The 24,058-nt window shown below is 42.7% G+C and overlaps 1 protein-coding gene across 1 annotated transcript in view; it reads right to left on the bottom strand.

Annotated features, from left to right (window-relative positions):
- The window catches only part of DPP6 (dipeptidyl peptidase like 6), a 567,835-nt gene extending 544,559 nt beyond the window's left edge, over positions 1 to 23,276 (bottom strand). The window contains exon 1 of the mRNA XM_074899909.1: positions 23,047 to 23,276. Within this exon, the coding sequence (XP_074756010.1) occupies positions 23,047 to 23,106 (60 nt within the window). The 5' untranslated portion in view covers positions 23,107 to 23,276. The remainder of the gene's footprint in view (positions 1 to 23,046) is intronic.
- Positions 23,277 to 24,058: the final 782 nt, after the last annotated feature.

Raw genomic sequence — 24,058 nt, 5'->3', positions numbered from 1 at the left:
CTAATTATGAAAGTGAGAAGAGAGAGTATTTGGAATGTCAGATACTTATTTTCAAGAGAGGATATACACTAGGACAAATGACAGAGGAACCCAAAACTTCTCTGAGGCAAGCTAAAGAGGACAATGTCCTCCAATTGTCCATCAGTACCTGAACCAGGCAGTACTTGAACCCTGCCAGCTCCATGGGTATCATTAGCCCCCAAAAAACATCAGGTAGGAAAACCTAAGAATACAAAGATGAACTAACAGTATCATAGAATACCAGGTTGGAAGGGACCTCAAGGATCATCTGGTCCAACCTTTGCTGGCAAAAGCACAGTCTAGACAAGATAGCCCAGCACCCTGTCCAGCTGCATCTTGAAAGTGTCCAGTGTTAGGGAATCCACCACATTCCTGGAAGATTATTCCAATGGCTGATTGTTCTCACTGTGAAAAATTTTCATCTGTGTCCAATCAGAATCTCCCCAGGAGTAACTTGTACCTAATACCCCTCATCTTTTCCATGTGGCTCCTTGTAAAAAGGAAGTCTCCATCTTCTTTGTAGCCACCCTTCAAATACTGGAATATGGTGATAAGGTCTCCCCTAAGCCTTCCCTTCTCAAGGCTGAGCAAACCCAATTCTCTCAGCCTTTCCTCACATGCCAGGCTTCCCAGTCCTTTGATCATCTTTCCGTCCCTCCTATGGACCCTCTCCAGCCTGTCCACATCCTTTTTGTAAAGCAGGGACCAAAACTGGACACAGTATTCCAGGTGTGACCTGACAAGCACTGAGTAGAGTGGGATAATGACTTTTTTATTTCTTCTGGTGATGCCCTTGTTGATGCAGCCCAGCATCCTGTTCACTCATATTGAGCTTGTCGTCCGCCAGGATACCCAGGTCCGTTTCCACAGAGCAGCTCCCCAGCCCAGCAGATCCCAGCCTGTGCTGCACTCCTGGATCATGTTTGCCCAGGTACAAGATGTTACACTTGTCTTTGTTGAACTTCATAAGGTCCCTGTTAGCCCACTCTTCCAGCCTATCCAGGTCTTCCTGCAGGGTGACTCTCCCTTCTGAAGTGTCCAGTTCCCCACTCAGTTTGGTATCATCAGCAAACTTCATCAGGGTACACTTGATCCTATCACCCAGATCACTTGTGAAGATACTAAATAGCATTGGGCCCCATATTGATTTCTGGGAGACCCCACTTGTGACAGGTTACCAGTTTGAAAAGAAGCTATTTCCCACCATCCTCTGGGTGCAGCCTGTTATCCAGTTCCTCACCTACCGCACAGACCACTTGCCTAGACCATAACACAACAGTTTCTCTAGGAGGAGGCTGTGGGAAACCATATCGAAAGCCTTGGAGAAATCCAGGTAGCCAATGTCCACTGCTTGCCTCACATCAACTGAGCAGGTTACATTGTCTAGAAGGCGATCAGGTTTGTCAAGCATGACATGCCCCTGGTGAGTCTGTGCTGGCTTTTCCCAATCATGTGCTTCATTTGACTTGTGATAGACCCAGGAGGATTCATTCCGGAACTTTCCTGGGGACTGAAGTAAAACTGATGGTCTTATAATTTCCTGGATCCTCCTTTAAGCCCTTGTAGATGGGCCTTCTTCCAGTCTTCTGGGATGTCCCACAATCTCCCCGACTTCTCAAGGATTATGAAGAGTGGCCTCACAATGACATGAACCAGCTCTCTTAACATCCTCAGGTTGATAATGTCAGGGCCCATCAATTTGTAGGGGTCAAGCTCCTGTAATAGTCTGCCTACCAACTCTTCCTTCACAGACAGTGGGTCTGTATTTGCATCAACCTGGATTTTTGTTCCCAAGGCCTGGAGCCCAGCAGTGCTGGCAAAGACAGAGGTGAAGAAAGTATTGAGAAACTCTGCCTTTTTAGCATTGTTGGTGACTAATTCACCTCTCCTGTTTAACAGTGGGCCAATATTTTCCTTCTGTTTCTGCTCGTTGTTTACATACCCAAAGAAGCCTTCTTTTTAGTTTTTGACATCTTTGGCCAATTTCAATTTGAGATGAACTTTTGCATATTGAACTGCATCTCTGCATAACCTGTCAATGCCTTTGTAGTTCTCAATGGGTATTTGTCTGCTTTTCCATCTCTGGTACCCTTCTCTTTTGGTTTTGAGCAGACTCAGCAGCTTGCGCCTAAGCCAGGACGGTCTCTTGCTCTGCCTACTTCCCTTACCTTTAAAGGGGAGAACTGGTTTTGTGCTTCCAGGAGAGTGTTCTTGAAAAACTCTTAGCACTCGCTAGCTCCTTTAGCCTCTATGAAATCCCTCCCAACTGAGCTCTGAGCAAGCTGGTTTGCTCTTCTAAAATCTAAGACATTTGTCTCAGTACTAACCTTCGGCATGCTCAACAGGATCTCAAACTCCGCAATATTGTGGTTGCTGCAGCCAAAGCTGTCACTAACAAAGATATAACAAAGCAGGTTTTCTTTGTTTGCAAGTAGCAAGTCCAGCAGTGCCCCATTCCTGGTTGGCACATCTAACGTTTGTATGAGGAAGCAGTCCTCTATTCATTCCAGGAACTTGACGGATGACATGTGAGCTGCTGTACTGTTCTTCCAACAAATGTCTGGGTAGTGGAAGTCACCCATAAGAACCAGGTTCTGTTGACCTGAAGCTTCCTTAAGTGCAACAAAGCAATATTTGGGTGAGACAACCCCTCTGATCTTGACGCAGAGGCATTAGATAGGGCTTCCACAATTGCTGTAGCTGACTCCTTAACACAACTCCCCGCTCTTCTTCCCTGCCTCTCTTTACAAAACAGCCTATAGCCATTCATCATGATCCTCCAGTCATGTGAGTTGTCCCACCACCTTCCAGTTAGTCCTGTATCATAACTTTCTAACTGGGCACGGAGCTTCAGTTTCTCTTGTTTGTTCCCCAGGCTGTGGACATTGGTATACATACACTTGAGGTGGCTGGTGTTCTGGTTCTGATCTTGGAGGCAGCTAAGGAACATTTGTTGCCGCTCTGGATGGCCTGGCTTATTCCCCAGTTGGCTGCAACCGCATGAGCATTGCCACTTTGGACCCCGCCCACCGAGTCCTTCAGTTTAAAGGAATTTTACAGCCTGAGCTAATGCCTGATTTTTAATATACAGTAGCAGGCTGTAATTACCTCATGTATGAAACAAAGAACACACATAATTGCTCTCATAGTGAAAACCTGCACTGATGAAAGCGAATCACCTCTTGCCTTATAGACTCACCAGTCTGCAAGGTATGTCACAAATTTGCATGACAACACTAAGCTTTCCAGGTTACACTTGTGTTTCTGATTCTGGAAAAAAAGAGGTTAGAAAGATCACATGTAGACAGAGACCTTCCAACTCCTGTCTGAGAAGGTACCTGTGAATTTTCTATCTTGGCTTTCCTAGCAGTTTTTCCTATGCATAAAATATGCTCCAGAAATGCAACATTTCAGGATGAACCAGAGAAAATCTGTTGTGTAGAGCACATATCTGGCCTTTACTGGACTGCTGCCCAGGTGCTTAAAGATAATTTAGGCCCCTGAGTCCCAGTGAAGTTGATCTGTATGCCTTTGGTACTCCTGGAGTAGGACCCATTAGTAGCTGTTTTTCTCCATCTTATAATTTCATTTGCTGGATGACTGGACTTTGCAGTAGATCCAGCCAGTCTTCCACCCCGTCTTCCACCCCTGCAGGCATTCTCCCTCTTGTGCTGAGCAGTTGCAGCTCTCAGCACATGCATGAGCCCTCTCTAGGGGTGTCTGACTGTTTACAAAGAAGCTGTGCCAAAATTTCTGCTAGTGTGAATAAGCACATTTCCACTGACCCCAGCAGTGCCAACACCAGCAAAGAATTTGCTCACATGTGATTCTTGCACAAACAAATAAAGATGATACAGTTGGGTATTATTCTCTATGTCTGAGTTACCAGCCAGTGAGCTGAATTAAATCCTATGTTCGTGGTCAGCAGGAGCATAGGACTGATTTCAGTAGCCACGCATCTGCAGGAAGTTGTTCACTCCTCTCAAACAGGTTCCTCCCAGGCAGCAAAGGATTTATGTTTGGCAGCATTTCTTATCAGCTCTGCACAGCTATAGAGATCTTCAACATAGCTTAGAGAACTTGTTTCATTATGATGGGAAGCATTTGCATTATTTTTTTGATAAATACCCCAAAAATAATACAGTAGGTACTGGTATGGGGGGGAAAAAAAAAAGTAGAAAAAGTAATCACAGGCTACCTTTATGTAAAAGACTTCTGGGATGCCTCCAGACAGCATGGAGAGAAATTACCCCATAACTGTCAATCTGAGGATAGAAGAAACCAAGGTCCTCATCTTGGTTTGCAGTAAGGAAACTGCTTAGGACCCAGGATCAAACCACTGTGCTCTCAGCCTGGTCTGCTGCAGCAATAGTCTTTCAAACTCTGCCTGTTTTCAAAGACAGATCTTCAGTTCACATCTCCTGGTTTTCTTGTATGAGCTGTACTATGCCAGTTAATTGCCTCTGTCTGAAGTGGCCTCCTTAGCATATAAAATCTCTCCGTGTCCTCTTCTCTTCCCTTCTGCAGTGCACCATGAAAGGAACTTTAAAAGAGAATTACAGAAGTAAATGAAAACCAAACAGGTTGCAACTTAAGCCTTTTCAGATGGAAAGGGGTAGGGTGAAATTGATGTCACAGTAAACGCTTTCCTCTTATGAAAGGGAGCTATTTTTAAAAAATATCTAAATAGAAGAATTCCACAGTGAAAAAAAAAAAACCAAACCACATATACTTTGGTTAGGATTTTTAAAATGTGATAAGCAGCTACCTAACTTTGCTAAATAAATTACTTTATTCTTCTGTGGGAGGCTAAAGCCCTTCTGGAAACAGTCTCCCCACAGGGGGAATATCAGGTTGGGAACGCAAACCCCTCAGATGTCAAGACAGCAATCAACGCATGCAAATACTGGCCATTCAACCTATCAAAGAGAGGCCAAGATCTGAGTTGAAAAGCTGAAGAGAATGAATGAAAACATGGAAACCCACCACAAGTGCTAAAGGTATCAGCACAGGCTACAAATCAAGGGACAGGCAAAAATGAAATAGTCAGGAACAATGTTTATTTTCCCTAGGGAAAAAAAATAATGTAGCTTCTCCATAACACAACAAAAAATAAAGAAGTTAAAGAAGAGAAAAACACAGAACTCAGTATACAACTTACTATTATATCTGGGTTTTATTAGAAAAGAGTTAATTTGCTTCTGCCAAGAGATAAAAACAAATTAGAACAGTCCTGATTCCCAGCCAGGCTTGAGACCTGCTCAGAGCAAGTGGAGAGGAGTCTTAAACGTAACACAGAAGGTGGATGGGTGCTAAATACTGCACGTCATGCAACAGCCTCTACTTGCCACTAGCATGTGAGGACTTCTTGACTTGATGCCCTGCAGATCAGGATCTCTATCACTGGGATGCTGTGAAACACAGGCAGCACAGGGAGCTTGCTAAGCTGGAAATGCATGAACATGCATTGCATGATACACTGTGGCAGAAGAGGGTTGCAATGTTTGGCAGTCATCCATGGAGTAAGAAGGACCCTGCTGATAAAAGCCATGTTGGCAGCAACTCCTCTTTGGCTTCACACTGCAAGGTCACCCCAGAGGAGAGGAGAAAGGGTAGCTTTCTGCTGGGAATGGCATGCCAGTGTTAGGTACCCCATGTCCCAAACTAACTCAAACATTTCAGTGTCATGAGATTGTTGAGACTCAACTGGTCCATTACTGCCGATCTCTGGCTGTTGCAGTAGTTTCTTGGGATTCTGGAAGCTAGTGCCTGCTTGAGCAGCCTTGGAGTCATCTCTGTTCCCTGGACTTTCCTCAGTTTCCCTTGTTGTATTTGGCTAGACCCAAAGACCAAAGTAAAAATATGCTGTAACTTCTCATATAACACATTTTCTTCTGAAACTCTGCCCTCAAGCACAGAGCACAGCTATGATCTTAAACAAGCAGCCAACTATTGCCAGCTATCAATCCATGAGTGCAACCAATGCATAAATGAAGATGACTCACACGAAAAGTAGATCACTGCAGCCCCCTTGTTCTGGTTCAATAAAACACGCTATTCATTCCTAAACAGTGTGGTTTTTCTCAGTCTGTTGCTCTCTTTCCAATCTTTATTTGAAGGGAGAGGCAGTTTTGCAGAAGCACTGTGCCTGGTTAGACAGCAAGACTCTTTGATGATGTATATCACTGCTCTAAAAATTTGAAATGCATTCCAAGCCACAGCAAGGCAAGAGGATACAAGTCCCCTTACAGAAAATTAAGCATGCATGTATATACGCATGCCTGTATATATCTTCACTGTCCTTTTTCTTTCATATAATGAAGGAAATGGGAAAACAGGATGTTACAAAGGGAAAAAAATACTAGAATCAAAATATTTTAAGGAGCAGCAGAGCAATCTGGTGATTAGCCCAGTGTGTATGAGTCCAAGTGAACAAAAACCTGGGCTTGAACGAGGAGAAACCAGAGATTCACCCAGAACAGGCAACTCTGCTTCCCCACCCACAAACAGGGCTGGGGAATAGAGGTTCTTTGTAAAAAAGTGTCAAGTAGCATTCAGAAAAAAAACATAGCTTAAAACACTCAGGTCACTATACAGTTCTAGGCTCCTCTTAGCTGCATGCAGCAAACATATGTGAAGAAAGCAAAGGAGGGAGATTCTCAGTGAGTTTTGTTCATGGCTTTGCAAACTGGAGCTAATTAAATGACATGGAGGAATTTTGCTCAGCAGAAGCCAAGTGAAGGATTTACGTCTTTTCACATATCATGGGCATGCCATGCAGAAAGCCATCAGACCTGACCAGATGAAACAGGAGATCCCAGAAAACCCTCTTTGCAGGATTGTGACCTTATAAATAATAAACTATTAGTAGTATTCTGTATTCCTCCCACAGGAGTTCTGGGCATCAGTGTTCCTTACCTGTGTAATATATATGATATATTACAATATGTAGTAAGCACAGGAAGACTGTTTATAATATTTAGTGTGACAAAACATTGGTAAAGTCCAAAATCCTAGATTATATGTACTTTCTTGCAGAAAATTAAGCACCTCAAAACAGGTTCTTGTCATTTTACTGCTCAGGGACTTCTTCAAAACTAGTCTGAAGCCTCCTGAAACTGCTCAGCAGCTAAGAAATGGGACATCTTGAATTCTGCACCCTTCTCTTCCTTGGGGCTGAGAGGAGACTCCCATCTGCTCTGTATTCACACTGCCCAGTCTTCCCCTAGACACATCAACATTTTTTTTCCTCACAGAGACAGGGAAAGCTGATGCCTTTCTTTTAAAGCATGTCTGGAAAGGTGTTAAAGGGAGAAACCAAATGTCACCTGTGTTTTAGGTATGCTTTTAAGCTCCTCCCCAATTCAGTCCCTCAGTGATTTAGGTGGACATATAGAAACCCTATTTTTCAGATCCCCACTGCCCTTCAACACACAGGAGGCCTTGAGTAACTCAGTCCTACCAAACCTGTTAAGTGGGTCCAGAGGAGGCCACAAAAATGATCAGGGGGCTGGAACACCTCTCCTATGAGGACAGGCTGAGAGACTTAGGATTGTTCAGCCTGGAAAAGAGAAGGCTCCAGGGAGACCTTATAGAGTCCTTTCAACACTTACAGGGGTTTTATAATAAAGATGGGGACAAACTTTTTAGTAGGACATGTTGCAATAGGACAAGGGGTAGTGGTTTTAAACTAAAAGAGGGTAGGTTCAGACTAGATATAAGGAAGAAATTTTTTACAATGAGGATGGTAAAACACTGGGACAGGTTGTCCAGAGAGATGGCAGATGCCCCATCTCTAGAAGCATTCAAAGTCAGGTTGGAGGGGGCTCTGAGCAACCTAACCTAGTTGAAAGTGTCCCTGCTCATTACAGGGAGAGGTTGGACTAGATGACCTTTAAAGGTCCATTCTAACCCAAACTATTCTATGATTCTATGATTATAAATCTCTGAGTACTAGTGAAGTCACGTAACTCATCAGCAATGCACTTTACTTACTTCCAGAGTTAGTGGCAGTGAAGCTGATGGCATTTTTGGACTTACGTTGCAAAATTTCACCTCAATACCACCGTGGAGCATCATCCCATTATCATATATTATCCCCAATTCTGACTACACAAAATTAATATTTACAAATGCCATCCATTTATTTGAGTTAGTTTTAAAATAATTCACAGGTCAAATTTAAATTTACCTGAAACCATAGTCTAAGTGTTTCATTTCCAAAAAATGGATTGTGTTTTTGATAGTTAAAAGATGGAAGCAAGGGACTGCACAACTGCACATGAAGCTGTTATTCCTGATGTCAGTAGATACTCCTAAATTAAAATCATTCAGAAGCAGTTTTAAAGGGCTAGAGCATTTGAAGTGTTTAGATGCATAAACCTACTGAAATCAATGCAAGATAGGAACCTACATTTCCAGGGAGATATAGGCCACTAGCAACAGACAGTGGTCTCCAGGGATGCCACTAGACCACCTGAGTACAAACACCTTCCTTCTGCCAGCCAGAGGAAAAATAATTGAGCAGTTGGTTTACTGATAGAGAACAGTGAAGCCTGGCTCCTTTCTTTTACTCTTCCACAGACTGCCCAGAGGAACCCAGGAAAATTAGGTGAGCTTCAAAATGACATGGCCTAAGTTTCAGGAAGCCACCACTGGGATGCTCAAAAAAGAAAGTAACAAACAAAAACAAAGAAAAAAAAACTCTACAAAGATCTCCCACCTCCCATGTAATGGCAGACACTTGTGCAGAGGCCACCAAACATCATGTTTTAGTACATAAGTGACTAAATATCTTTCAAAATCCAGTCCCTGCTGTCCTTGTGTCTCAGTTCCACTGTCTGCAAAACTGGAGTAACACTAATCTAATGTAATCTAATCCAGTCTAACAGCAATCAGTACTTATTTGAAGAAAATCTCATTAGAGGTTTTGAGGTGCTGAAACACTACAGCAATGGAGTCCACAGACATATCCTAGCTGATAACTGCCTCTTCCTTCACTGCTAATATCCTCTCCTCCGAGGATAATACCTCTAAGACATGGTTTACGCAATTCTGGCAGAGTTTTGAAAATAACTTTCTAACATGTCCACATTTTCTCCTAGGAGCTGACGTTTTCCCTGCTGATTTTTACAGATTATTCTGTCATAAAGTCATGTCTAAGTGGAAATATATATCTTCTTTAAAAAGCACAACTAAATTAAAAAAAAAATCTAAATGTAACAAGCCAAAGCTACCTACCAGAAAAAGAGACTAAAATTTGCTATGTTTCCCAAAAAATAACCTTCCAAATATTTGTTCATCTCAAAGGTCTACATAATTTAGATTCGATTTCCTAAATAAGAAAGAAGCAGGGTAGGATGCTAAGATTGTCAATATAACAAGAGGTGTTAGCAATACTGACACAGCCTGATTTTTCTTTACTGTCAACCATGTGCTGGATTAAGTCCATGAGGTTATGACAACAGGACTAAGGGAGATGTCACCATGATGGCATTAAACCCATGTTAAGGGAGTTCAGAATGAGCCTTGGCCCTTATTTTGAACACTGAAGTAAACACTCCATCTTTAGTTCTTGGAGCAGTACCGGAAGAGAATTGACTGTGCCAAATATATGGTATCAACAAAAAGCAGTGTTTTTTTCAATACAAGATCTCATTATTGATTAAATTTATTTAGAGTAACATTTACAAAATAAGGAATGGCCTGAGTAGTAGCTGTCTAGCTAATGTTTGTACCAATGCCCTACAGTATCCCCAAAGGACCTTGCAGTCAAAGACACCGACGTTGATATCATGCTCACAATTACAGGCAAAGCATGATTTAACCTTGCCTGCTTTATCTGTATCTGCGTTCCACTCCACATTGAGATTCATAAATCTTCTGTGCACTGATAGCAGCATTTTTGCAACCCTTATTCACCCATTTCAAAAGGATTGGCTTGGCTGGTCTAACCTTTAAAAAAAAAAAAAAGGAAAAAGCTATCTCCCAATTCATGTAAGTGTCCTTTTTCTCTTGGTCCAAACAACAGGCTGCCTCTCTAAGGATTAATCAGGATTGAAATGCAGACATCAACCTAAGTCTGTTGCCACAATTATGCTGATCAGAATAACCCAAGCTTTTCTGAAACCTGAATTTTAGGAAAATAAACCCAGCCATTTTTCCCCAAGCTCTGACTGCTGTGCCTGGTATTATTATAGATAAATCTATCTCAGGTATGCTGATTACACTCAAGTATTCAGCCATCTGTCCTGACCCACAAGAAATGTCCTGGTTCTTGGCAAATGGCAGGCAAGAATTTAATACCATAAATTTTACCAGCTTTTCTTACCCACACTGACAACTAGTAACACAGTAAACAAGGCTGATGCTACAAGAGGGATGCAATTCAAGATTAGGGGGTGCCTATGTTCGGTGCTTATATGAGTGCTAGGTGTCTAAACTATTATGGTCAACAGGGATCTGGTAAAAAAACCGTCAGTGGAGTATAAGAAGCAAGTCAAGGAGCAGTCAGCCCACAGTGACTTTTCATTGCTCTCTAGACTCTACTGTGTCCCATTGCCTACAGTGGGAGCTTAGGTATTGCCTGTCCAATCCCAGTGCCTAAATTAAGACACCCAGCATCATTCAAGATGTCCTGGCATCTCCAAGACATACTGCTGGTGCTGGCAAGCAGAACACAAAACCAGTGGGAAATTCCTATCCCTGTGGTAGAGCAGCTGAAAGGACACCTGGCACATCTCGCGTAGCACGAATGCAATGAAATCCTGCCCCTAGATTACATGTGAACAGAAATTAGATGCCTAAACATTGGTGTTATAATCCTTAAAACTGAGTCCTATCCTTCAAGAATCACCTTACACTGATTACCCAGTCAGTGAAGAGAGAGAGTTTCAGTCTGAGGACTCAAGTCAACACCTCTGCATCATTTTCATGGTATTTTTTCATCTCTGCAACAGTGGTGGCTATAAAATGGTTTTGCTTTTCCTTTCTTCTTTATTAAATAAAATTAAAAACCTTAGAAAATACATGAATTTTCATGCTTACAAATGCTGTTCTAGGGGTGCTTAAGAGTGCTGCTACAGTACACACAAACATGTAGTGAAAATGTGGACTTGTTCACATTTACACATCAGAAAGGTGCCTTTTCAGTGATGTTCCAGTATATCCTTCTCACTCATCAAAACAATCCCTTTTTTTGGCAAACACTACGACTTGAGCTCTGTGCCGCTGTTGATGAGCTCATGCATACTGGCTTTCAAATAGCTCACGGGACAGTATACACCTTTTCTACAACACAATGTATACATACACCTTTGCTTTGATCACCTACATTTTATCACGTTATTTTAGTATTTGGGTGCGTATGCATGCTTCAGCCTCTGCAAAGAACAGCTGTTTCTCACTTGGATACAGTCATCGTTCGTATCAACAGCGTTACAATCTCAGTTAAATTGCTAAATCTGGGAATAACAGTGGTAGGACCACATCGTAATTTGCTAGCTCTCTCCTTTCAATTTCTGTTTCCAAAACATGAGAGTATGTAAGTGACAGCTTCTACTGGATAAAATAATGATTTTTTTTTTCTTCTGGATGATCTTTATATCAAAATCCAAATTTAACAAATGCTTACAAGGAAGTAAGAGAGGAGCTTTCAAGAAAGAATAAATAATTTGTGGTAATGACTCTACAAAGTATAATTTAAAGTGCAGGAGGCCTCATTTTGTACAATAGCTAAAATTCTAAGCACCAGGAATTTCAAGCTCTTCATTACTGGGTTCTTCAATAGACCATGGTTTACACTGAAAAAGCTTGAGGCAACTCTTCTACCAGCACACAAGAGATTTAGGTATGTTGACATTACTGGAAGTTAGATGTGGATGTCTTCCCTGCACTTAAAACAAACAAACAAAAAATGATCTCCCTCTCTTTCAGCTAGTCCATATCAGCTGCCCATCAGAATTTCTCTGGTGCAAAATATGTCCTGTAAAATAAAATGAAGCTGCAGCAGGAAAGTACCTGAGGAAGGCTGAACAGTGGAGGTCACTTACAATATTTTGCTGTCAAAGACAGTTTTAACTGATATATTTTTATCATAATACTGTGATGGTGCACAACATTGATTACTTTCCATTAAAGTAATAAAAAAGCACTGAAGTTTCCTACTGTTCTGTAAAGAAAAGGGGACAAAAGAGGAAAAAAAACCCAGCACTTGAATTACTGCCATAGAGTTTGAGGGTCCATAAACAATTTCTTTCCTCCCTCCAGCCTTGGCTAATACTTTCACCACCTCCATTATGATCACACATGGCTAGAAATTCTAGGTGCAGTTTCTGAGTGGCAGCTTGAAATATCTTTGCAAAAAGACCAAGCTGCAGCGACCAAGAGCCATCACTACCTTTTCAGTATTCTGTGTGAAGGTATCTGTGTTTCAATCCGAATCAGTCTTTTGGTGTCCCCGAGTTGGATACATCAGCAAGGCAGTTTATTTTTCATGCTATAAATGCCCTTTATGGGCAACAATTCCCATATATCAATAAAAAGTCCAAGTAAATTTCCTTTACTACTTAAAGGAAAACCAGCTGGCTTTGTTCATCAGACAATATATTAACTTCTTTGTAAAGTGGAATATTCAGTGCCCTCCCCTGCCATAAAAAAAAAAAAAAAACAAAACAAACAAACAAAAAAAAAACCCCAACCCAAAAAAAACACACACAAAACAGTATAGGAAGGAAGCAGGAATGAACCCTAAATGAGGGAGTGAAAGACACAGGCAAGGTTCAGATATGCTCTGCAATACAGCTGCAGCCTTATGGAATTTTAGCAATATTAAGATAACTCAAGTGACTAAAGTTGGAACAAATCAGAAAATATGGAGGTACAGAGCATGGAGAGAGCAGCACCTAGGAAATTTAAGGATAGTCCTGATCTGCTGGAGAAGAGATCTGTAACAATAAAGAGTGGCTAAACTTGGGAGTCAGTGACTGAAAAACTTTGGTGGCCTCTCTGCTGGCAGATTAATTGTGCAACGGGTGGCCAGACAAGAGGACTGGCAGTGAGGCAACACAGTGTGTCAAGTAAAATGTATTATACTGTGTGCTTTCATTGGGCCCCAGATGCAACCCTGATTCATGTTAAGCCGTGTAAGAGAAGCCCCATGACAATCAACGGGATCACACACAAAAATCAATGCTAAGCAGCAAGAATATAAAGAGAAGAATAAAATCTTTAGTTTGAGGGATGGCCATAAAACAGTGAAAATATTTAAAATGTAAGTTCTTTGATGTAGAAAGCAGTATTATGCTCGCTGGCTGGAGAGCCTCTTGTTCAATTGAATTTCAATACGCAACTAGTGTTCCTATGGAGTGTTGCAATAGAAATAACACTGATGCGAGTCCCTGCTGCTGGACCTTTCCTGGACTTGCTACTTATGAAAAACTATCTGATCCTCCACTTTGGTGAACAGAGTTAGAGCAGTGGCAAAGGCTCTGTTTGAGGTCATTATCCAGCAAAACCTGACTTGAATAAAAAAACTTCACTAAAAATCTGCAAACACTAGGATGTTGGGATGCTAAGGGGAAGTCCAAGAAAAGTCAAAATCCTAGAACCATAAACTAAAATATTAAAAAATAAGCATATGGTGTATCTGCTGTGCCAAGTAGCAGTAAACTACCAGCAGCACACATCTGTCTGCCATAATTTCAACCTCTTCCTAGCATTCCAATTTTAGATGCCATATGCAAATAAGCAAGTTAACTGGCCTCAAAATGTTGATGTCTTGCCCTTTTCCAACTTGCCAGCAGAGCTCAGAGAAGCCCAGCACCTGCCACCTTTGTCAGTCCCCAACCCTCTCCCTGGGGTTCTCATGGAGGACAGGCCTTGGCTTTGCTGCAGTGTATTTCATTCTGGCTACTTGAAGGCACAACACCTAGGAGTGCTGTACATGCTCCCTTTTTAAATTACCCAAGGTTTTATAATTTTAACAACCTTTCTTTCAAGTGAGCTGAAACACTAGTGTGCTCCCCTCTTCTGCTCCATGTGTTCTGTGCTTGCAACACAACTCACTCCTTTGGGTACACTTCCCTCTAAGGTCATCTTCTAGAGCAAGGTTTGCATGTCATGGTATAGGGACTGTGCAACCAGGATACACAATCAGTATATCTCTGTCCCTCCTACATCTTTTTTCCTTCATTCCAAAGAAGAATATGTTCTTAACGATGTTAAAGTGTGCTAAATTCTCAGATTTGAAGCACAATAACATAAGGCAAACAGTAAGGATGGGAACCCCACGTAGTGGGTTACAAAAGATACTATCCTCCACCACAGCTCACAGAACACACAAGGGAAGTGCTCATTCTTACTTTTACCAAAAGAAAAAACTAAAGCACGGGCAGAATATTTGTCCCAGTCTTGGTGTGGTGCAACTACCACTGACTGTTGTGAGCTCACATTACATCCCAAGACCGTGCTTACAGTGGGAAGTTAAAAGCAGGTTGGAGAATGTTTTCTTGACAGCAGCCATGTCTGGCCTTGAAAATCAGCTGGTATCTATGATCAAGTGACAATGTTAAAATGTAAAGCCTACATCACATGTCCAGTATCCCAGTGTAACTCAAGACTTAATCCAGGAACTGAGACATTCTCCTTGAGTGCTAACACAAGCCTTTTAGTCAAACTTTATTTCTGGTAATGCCATGAAATGCAAATCAGCCCTACGTATACCTAGGTAAACATGGGGTAAATCAGTGCTAATTGATAATCAAACTATTTCATTCACCAAAAAAATGTCCCAGCATGTCAATCTGGCAATTTTGTTTTAAAACAGGCATAAAAATCCCCAGCATAATATAAAGATCATAAATATCAAACTCTATCCAGAGTAGGTGTGGGCACACTGCTTGAAAATAAATAAAAGCACTAAATGAATAAATGAATGAAAACAAATTACTTTTCTACGTTTACTTAACAGTACTAATACAGAAATAAGATAAATGTGTTATAGTGAACAAGAAATTGAGTCTGAAGTTAATCCCTTTTTTTTTCTTCTATAGCCTATAGGTCCTTTTTACTTCCATTGAAGTCACGGCTTCAGATGATCCATACAGTATTCACAGAATGATATTATTTCTATTTTATTGGGAAACACAATAATCAAAATGCTAAAATAAATTTTCTTCAGATTATTTGACTTAAGCATTAAAGTACTGAAATGGCTAAGATAATTTGATTAGCAGCCCATTGGGCTTGGTATTATAAATTAACCCCACAATTTTGACAGAGCTTCTAGCTACCTAATGCCTGAAAACGTGGTTTAGTTTTAGCACATATTGTGCTAAGATTTTTTTTTTTTATTTCAATGAATCAGTTCTGGCCAATAAAAAGTTAATATAAAATAGTTTACTGTTAAATGACATTGGCACTCACACATTTGCTCTGTCCTACACCAGTTAAAAAGCCATTGCAGACTCCAGTTATAGCGCTCAGAGCTCCGGCTGCATTTTTAAAGCACCAACTGTTAGTTAATTTTGTTAGCATAAACACCCAATAAAATTTTATGGTGTGTTCAGCTCTCATTAAAGATGAAAAACATCAGCAAAGAGCAGCACCCACAAATAAACAGGGAGCAGGACAGCTCTGCTGTCATCAGTCCCAAGAGTTCATTCAGATTCAGGACTCAAGGCTCCCCAAGCCGGAGGGCACTGCAGAGATACAGAGAATAAAATCCCACGCACCCCTGGAAACCCCTCAAACTCTGCACAGCCCTACCATAATGCTCCTGGCAAATATTTACTGGTGGCAGGACAGTCCTTCTCCAGCCCCTTTTCATGCACCCTCTAAAATCTTAAAATAACAGCTGTTCTAGGCAAAGTATATCTTTGCTTGTGCATACCTGCACAATGGTACAAAACCCACAGCTTCTTTTGCTCCCCATCACCCAAAATACCCTAGACAAGATGCTCTACCAGAACTAGAGAAGCCCACTTTTCCCCAGATTGCATCTCGCAGTCGGAATCCCTCCAGTCGGGGAAAGTGTGACCCCTGCCAGGAGGTTTTTGATCACTCACGTCATTTATGAAGTCAGCCTGGCCATCTTCCTTTGTCTTCCTATCCTTCAAGGGGCGTTTGAGCCTTCCACTGAAATTTCTAGTCTTGAATCTGCCATTACCCTCCTTGCAAAATTTCCTGTTAATGGGAACTTTACAGGACAGCTGACACTCAGGCAGTCCCAGGAAGCACTCAAGGGAACATGGCTGCAATTAACAGACAAAACCCATCATGTTTACAGCTAGACTTACAGAGAAAGCAGATTTCACTGTCTGAAATAATAGAAGGTCTGGTCAAGAACTTCCCACACCCATTACTCCTAAAATCCTTAAAGCTGGGTTGCTTAAGGTCTTAGAAGTTTCTAAAATCTTCTTTCCATTTATATCAACAGAAGCAAAACTTCTCTCACTAATACAGCACCTGTTCCAGATAATGTCAACTGAAAACTTACAGTTTACAAGAAAAACAGAGAAAGTGATGAAAATCAGTTTCAAACACTTCCCCTTACGTTCCCTGGCATTTTGTCTTGATTTAGAGTTCACCATTCCTAGTTTTGACAGGTTTTGCCTCTGCAGCTTTATGAAAGACCTGCCACAAAGGAGAGAGGAGATAGATGTTCTGTACAAACTACAGGAGAAAGAGTTAAATCAACACTACACAGTTCCACCCCATGTGCAAAACAAAACCTTCTTCCATAAGGAGCCAAACTAACTCCTGACTTCCTGATGAACAGAGGACCCAAGTCTACAGTTTTCTCCTTCTTTGCCCTTTTCTGCTGACACCTAGACTGCGCAAGGAATAACATGCTTCAGAGAGAGGGATATGTTGGTGGGATGTAAGAAGCACATGCTGGTGAGACAGATGGTTTTTAAATGCACAATGGCTAATATTGCCTTCATTTTCCATGGCAGACAATCTCAACTTCAGTCTATCACTCAAGCTATCCTGCAGTTTTCCCAGAATTTGAGATAATTATTATTCTGTTAAGCTTCGTGGGGTTGGTGGTTTACACCCAGCACCTTACTTCACTGCCTGTAAAACCAGAGTAATTTTCCCCTTCTCCCAGCTTTTTGTGTCTTATTGTCAACTTAAACCATAAACATCTAAAGGCAAAGCAATTTCTGTCTCTATGGGGTTCCAGCATCCAGCAGGACTGGACCTTGATCTTGGCTGGGGCTCTCATGCAATGCTGTATTAGATTACTCTGAAAGGTTAATGTTTTGAGATGGAAGTGTAATTTCTATGGGACTTCCCTCTGAGCGAGGCTGGATTTTGAAAATAGCTGTATGATCATGTTTTAAAGCCCTGGCTGCTACATCAAGTCATACTTTAATACTTATTAGGTGTGGAAGTCAACCTTGCATTCCCACTAGAGTATTAAAATTGGACAACTTGAAATTATACCGCTTAGCTGTGCCCATACATGGTAACTTACCACACGCAATAAAATACAATGTGCAAGTAAAACTGAACTCATTTCCACTTCAGCAACAGTACAGAGGAGCTACCATAGCTTTCTTATCTTCATTTTCTGCATCTGAGAGTGCCAGAAATGCTGTGGCTCTATTGCTTCCATAACTTTAGAGGTATTGAATCTCCTTGCAATTAAACCAACATAAATAAGTAGTAATTCAAGTGAAATCAGTGGAATTCATGAGGGGAATAGTTCATGTAAAAGAGAAGAAAATTAGATTCATCCAGTGCAGATTCAATAATCCTTTTCAGAATAAACAACGATAAAAAACAATCTCTCTCATATCCTATTAAAAGGATACTATTGACCTGTTGACCATGGCGTGAGGAACACTGCGCTTCCCCTTTAGATCAGGGAAACCCCCTGCAAAGATTCAGTTCTGTAGGAACACCACATCAGCAATCTACTTTTCTTATAGGTTAATTTTGTTCTTTTCAAAACAATGGGAGAACAACCAAGGGTACAATCAAAACTGTATTTCCAGTTCAGCTTAATTGAGTGTACTTTACTTTAACAAAGACTTTAAATTACTTCATTGAGTTGTTTTCACACCCACTTTCTTACATATCAGTATTTCTAATTAGTACAATTGTCTCTCCTTCAAAAGAAAAAAAATAATCTGTCCAAATGATTTGCTGTTATTCTTGAGCATTCATTATTGCTGATTAAAAATCAGGTTATTCAGTAGGATGCCCTAACCACAAAACTTTGATTCAACAAACTTTTCTTAATGCTTACATACTTAAAGCTGAGAGAGGAAGGGTGGTTGCTTAGTATGTGCTATAGCACCAAATGCATCCTGTAAACTGCATCGAGGAAATCCATGGTAGAAACACACACCATTTGCTCAGGTTTAACTCAGAAGTGTTTTATTTTACCATACAGCCTGAGTGACTCATCACTGCTGTTGGGACAGGAAAACACTTGTCTCCTACCCACACATTGGGATCGGAATCAGGGAGAGGTTAAAGCTTAGATCCACAGAAAGATTTAGATGTCTAATAAAACATCAGTGCAATATGGGTAAGAAAAGGACTGCACTACCCTCAAAAAACACATAAGCTATTTAGGTACTCATTAATGATGTGCTATTGGGCCATAAGCTGCATATGAGCATAAAAGTCAAGGAGGTGTACTGACATCTCACAGGACAACAGGTCAGAGTTAGGAGACCTGGCACAGAAGACTGACCACATCCAAGACTAAGCTCCACACAAAACAGCTACAACAGCTACAGTCATTCAAAAATATGGTCAGAGAGAAGTCAAAAGAGACTGAATCAGAAGCAGTGTTGTGTCAAGCAGTACGCACTCGTGTACAGCGGAGGATGCTGTACAGAGTTGGGGGTTTAGGCTGTACCCTCCAGATTGTGCATGTCAGCTAATGGTTTGGCTAAATACATTTTCATATAAATAAAGAGACAGTGCATCCCCTTCTCCCCAGGAGACACTGTGGCTTTCCAACTTGCCCACTCTGAAGAGCAGCTCTGCACTCACCTATCTCCAAAAGGAGAGACGGGAGGGCTCCTGCTGTGGAGCTGCCTGTCTCCTGGATACGACAGCCCCCCGAAGGATGGGAGCTGGTGGGTCTCTGAATCCCGATCAACGCTTAGAAGGACACCAAATCCACAAATCGTGCTTTATGAGATAGACACCTCCTTGCTCACTGTACCAGATGGAGGACCCCAAATAGAGCTGTTTCTAAAGAAATAAATGACTCTGAATGTTTCCCATAGATTGTCCTCCCTCAAGACAGATGAAACTGGGAGTCCTAACATGAAATAAATGGCCTTCTCACAGCATCTTCCTTGGTACTAATCTAAGAAAAGAAGCTAAATTTAAGACACAATTTCTGTGCCTTGCATTGGCTGGCATGGGGCTCTGGACTGCTAAATAAAAGCCAAAAGCTAGGAGCTGCAACATGCAGTGTTGAAAACCTTGAGTCCCCATATGGAGTTAGCCCTCATTACTTCCTTGAAGAAATCTGTCAAAATGTGACAGCTTGGAACTGAACCCCAAATTCTTATGCCAGGATCTGAATAACTTTCCAATAATGTGGGCCAAGAAGATGATCAGGGGGCTGGAGCACCTCCCCTGTGAGGACAGGCTGAGAGTTGGGGTTGTTCAGCCTGGAGAAGGTTCCAAGGAGACCTTATAACTGGTTTCCAGTTAAAGCAGGCCTATAGGAAAAATGGGGAGGGACTCTTTATCAGAGAGTGTAGGGATAGGATGAGGGGTAGTGGCTTTAAACTGAAAGGGAGTAGATTTAGATTAGATAGAAGGAAGAAATTCTTTACTGTGAGGGTGGTGAGACACTGGCACAGGCTGCCCAGAGAAGCTGTGGCTGCCCCCTCCCTGGCAGTGTTCAGGGCCAGGTTGGACGGGGCTTTGAGCAACCTGGTCTAGTGGAAGGTGTCCCTGCCCATGGCAGGGGGGCTGGAACTAGATGAGCTTTCAAGGTCCCTTCCAAACCAAAGAATTCTGTGATTCTATGAATGTGCACTTTCTTAATCAGAGTCAAAGCCTGCTCCCAGCCCACACAAGAGATGGGGTTGGTTTTGTACAGACACACAGAGGCTGTAGGGCTCATCACCCCAACACATCAGAAATGTTCCTACGATTAAGCTTTTCATTACAGCATTAGGGTGAATCCTCTTGCCTTCCTCCCACAAACTGTCTTAGGAAAGGCAAAGGGATTAGTCACAGGCAGGAAAAAAGAGCATTAGAAGCTGTATGTACACAAACTATTTCTCAAAAATAGTTCTCTCTAACCAATAAATCACAGTCTTTCAATAGCACTTCAAGTATCTTAGAGCTAGATTTTGGTGAGAAACAGCTAAAAAGCGTTACATAGAAATGTAAAAAAAATATACATGTTTTAGTGGGCATGCATTACTAGAGTTTGGAAATACAATCAAGCTATCTACTTAAGGGCTTTAATTGTACCCCTTCTTTAAAACGTTATCTCCCTTGCTCATCACAACTTGTGAAGCCATAAATCTTTCAAGGAAAATCTCAAGTCCAAGTGCTCATTGCCTAGCAAGAGGAAAACTCAGAGCAAAGCCAGGAAGAAAAGTGACCTTGCCCCAGTGAGTTGGCATTTTCAGCTCTTTGGGGGAAAAAACCCTAACAAGTTGTTTCATAAGCACTGTTTGAATTATTATATGATGTATTTTTGCTCTACATTATTTGCTCAACCCACTCCCTCTTGCAAATACCCCAGCCCTCACTCATGGTTGCGTCTCTTCCACCATAAACTTCCAATTCTTCTGGAAGTTCCTTCTATACTCCTTCCTTTCTCCTGTTCCCTACCAGTCTTCACAGAGCCTGCAATGGGCAAAGGACAACCCATGATGTTGTCATGTGCTGACTCAGTTACTGGCACAGTAGACACTTCCTCTACTCAGGTATTAAATAGTCCTTCACTATTAAGTGATTGATTTCCAGAATCATGTATAGTTGACATGTATAACACTTCTCTTGTTTTGTCAGTTGTGGTCAAAATTGGCTAGTGAATTCAAAAGTTAGGAGATTAGGAAAGCCAGTCAAGTCCTTTTTGTGGTTTTGTTGTTTTATTTTTGGTTGGGGGTTTGTTTGTTTTTCAGAAAGACATACAGATATTAAACATCTCACAAGCATTTATGTGCTTTAGAAGTCAGTCTCACAAAAAACTTGGCTATTCTGCCTCTTGTGTGCTCCATCACAGACCTCTTACAGATCATTTGGGTTTTTTCAGCCCTGTTTGATACACTCATTTCTGAACTCTGCAAGGTTTCCTTGCAACTGAGTCATGCATGGAGCTTTCTGTGTTTTAATTAAAAACCTGAAACCATCAATCATGTCAATCTTCTGACTTGAAAAAAATATATTTATTTCCAATGGAAAAAAATATCCACATCCTACAGCATTTGAAAATAAGATGAAGATGACTTCAAGACAAATACAAATGTATCACTTATCACGTGCTAAGAACATAGGCGCTTGAGCCCCATCTCTTCCTTCTGCATTCAAGTGTTAGGTCAGTAGCTTGATACAATAAATTTTTACTGATATGCAATAAATTCAGCTGTTCAACCCAAAACTCAAAGAAAACCAGAAAGTGCAAAGAAAAGAGGCCTGACATCGAAATTATAGGCAAGATCCATGGAGGACCTTTGATTTAAGGCCCTCAAATTATGCAAAGAGTTTATGCATAGGTTTAACTTCAAATATACGATTAGTCATGGAGCTAAGTAAATAATTTCAGCAGACTCATCTATCTAATCTGTTTGTGCAGTTCCACAGCCCTCATCGTGTTGCATCTTTTAATACTCACATAGCCTTATGATTAGTGGGTTTAATCCTAAAAAGATCACATGAGAGAGTGAGGAATAACTGTTTTCACTTTAGAGAAGAAGAGATACAAGGTAAATCTGTGTGCCTAAGAGTTTGTAGAATCGCATTTGCAGAATCGCGTTTGCACTGACTAGACATGAAGTACCCGACAAGGTGAGCAGCAGCACCAGCATTTCAAACAACACGACATCAGGTCTAGAAGATGGAACACAAAGTCAATATTAAGAGGTAAAATTATAAGGAAGTTAGCACTGCACCATTTCTGGTGAACTGTAAGTTTTGCATTTCTTTAATGTGTGTCCTGTTACCTAATATGGAAACGTGTCACTTTACAAAATGCTAGCCTCAAAAAGGCATTTGAAATCGTTAGTGGAGGGGGGAATCCACCATAAAACAGAGATACAAACACTGAAAACCATTTCAAAGAGTTGCAGAAGGAGCGTTAACAGAATTGCCTACAAGAGGGCACGTAACACCTACCCGGCTCCAGTTTTCATTGCAGTGCTGTAAAGGCTAATGCAAGGTCCATGTTCATAACTATCAAAAAAAGGTTAATGCAAATGAGATCCGGACCAGGTGAGAGCACCCAGTTTACATTTCTGCTGAACTCTGCAGAGTGCACAATAAGGTGTTTTATCCCAGGTTATTGGGGGGTTTTTAAATGCTGGCTACACAAACACACCGTAGCAAGAGCAGCAGATGCAGACACACCTGACCCCACGTAACACACTCGCACACGTCTTTTTTACCTCTGAATCGTTTCAAACCGTTTGAAGAAGGAGCGGGAGTTCGGACCAGGCCAGCCCTTGGGGCTGCGAGGCCGCAGCACCCCCCGTCCCCCCGCACCCGGCTCAGCGCCTCCCGAGGGCGCCCCGCTCTGCGCGGCGGGGCGCGGAGCGCGATGCCGCCTGCCCCGGGCACGGCGGAGAGGAGGAGGCTCCGCACCCCGGGCGGCGGCGGGGGGCGCGCAGGGAGAGATGCTAAACTTCGCGAAGCGATGGGCTAGCGGGGAGCGCTGCCGGGCGGGGGCTGACACATGCTCTCAGCTACAGGTTCAGGGACCGGGAACAGCGCAGGGAGGGGCCGGGCAGCCCCGCCGCTGCGCTGCGCGCCCCGCCGAGCCCGGTTCCCGCCGGGCTGCGCGCCCCGCGGAGCCCCCGCGGCCGTTCTTACCTTGGACCCTTTGCCGCTGGAGCAGCGGACGTTGTTGGTCACCCCGGCCGTCTGGTTCATGCTGGGGCCGGCGGGATGGCAGGAAAGTTGGGCTCCGGGCGCGGCACCCCGCGCAGCCTGGGGGGCGGGGGGGAGGGAAGGAAGGCTGGAGGGAACGGAGAGGGCGGGCTGCCCCCACACCGGGACTTTGGCCCCGGCCGCCGGGGTCTGCGCCTTGGCGGCGCTCCCGGCTCCCCGGCTCCAAAACAAAACGCGAAACACACACCCCCACCCCTCCCCGGCGCGGCTTTCCTCCCCCGCCCTCCACGGCGGAGGCGAGGCGAGGCGAGCCCGGTTCCGCCCGCCCCCCGCGGCCGCCGCAGCAGCGCGGAGCCTCCGCGCCGTCCCGCGCGGTCCGTCCCGTCCCGCGGCGCGGTGAGGCGAGACGGGACCGGCCCGGCCTCGCCCCCACGTCCCCCTCCGCCCGGGGAGCTCTCACTTCTTCCACATGATTTGGCCTTAATCTCCCCCTCCCCCGGCGTGAGCCGTGGGAAATCGCGTTAAAAACTGCCCAGGTTTGACCCGCTGGGGCTTGGGGTAGTTAGTCCAGCTGTTTCCAGTGAAATAAATGCTTGGTTGTGCTTTGATTGACAGATGTTTACTTAGTACCAAGCTGCAGGATTTGGGTCTTACTTTTTTGCATAATTCCTCTTCCAGGTGTGCTAGAGTTCAGGGTTTGGTTTTGTGCTGGTGAAGTAAGGGCTGCACAAACGACTCTGCTTTGCTGGTAAAAATTTAGTGTTTAAGTTTGGGTTTTTTAAAAAACATATATATATATATATATATATATATATATATAAATCCATGTCATGAGTCATTATCCAGGTACTTTTTTCCTACGCGGATTCCACCCTTCCACTTCAGCCCATGGGGCCAGATGCTGCCTCCTCTGTTTTTGCAACAAAAACTGTGTGAAATTCAGGTCCCAGAGTAGCAAAAAAAACCCCCAAACCAACCAATCTTATGTCTGAGT

The sequence above is a fragment of the Athene noctua genome, chromosome 2 (assembly GCF_965140245.1).
Source record: "Athene noctua chromosome 2, bAthNoc1.hap1.1, whole genome shotgun sequence".
Taxonomy (NCBI): Eukaryota; Metazoa; Chordata; class Aves; order Strigiformes; family Strigidae; genus Athene; species Athene noctua.
Note: the sequence above shows the minus strand (reverse complement) of the source record. Positions and strands in the feature narration are given on the sequence as shown.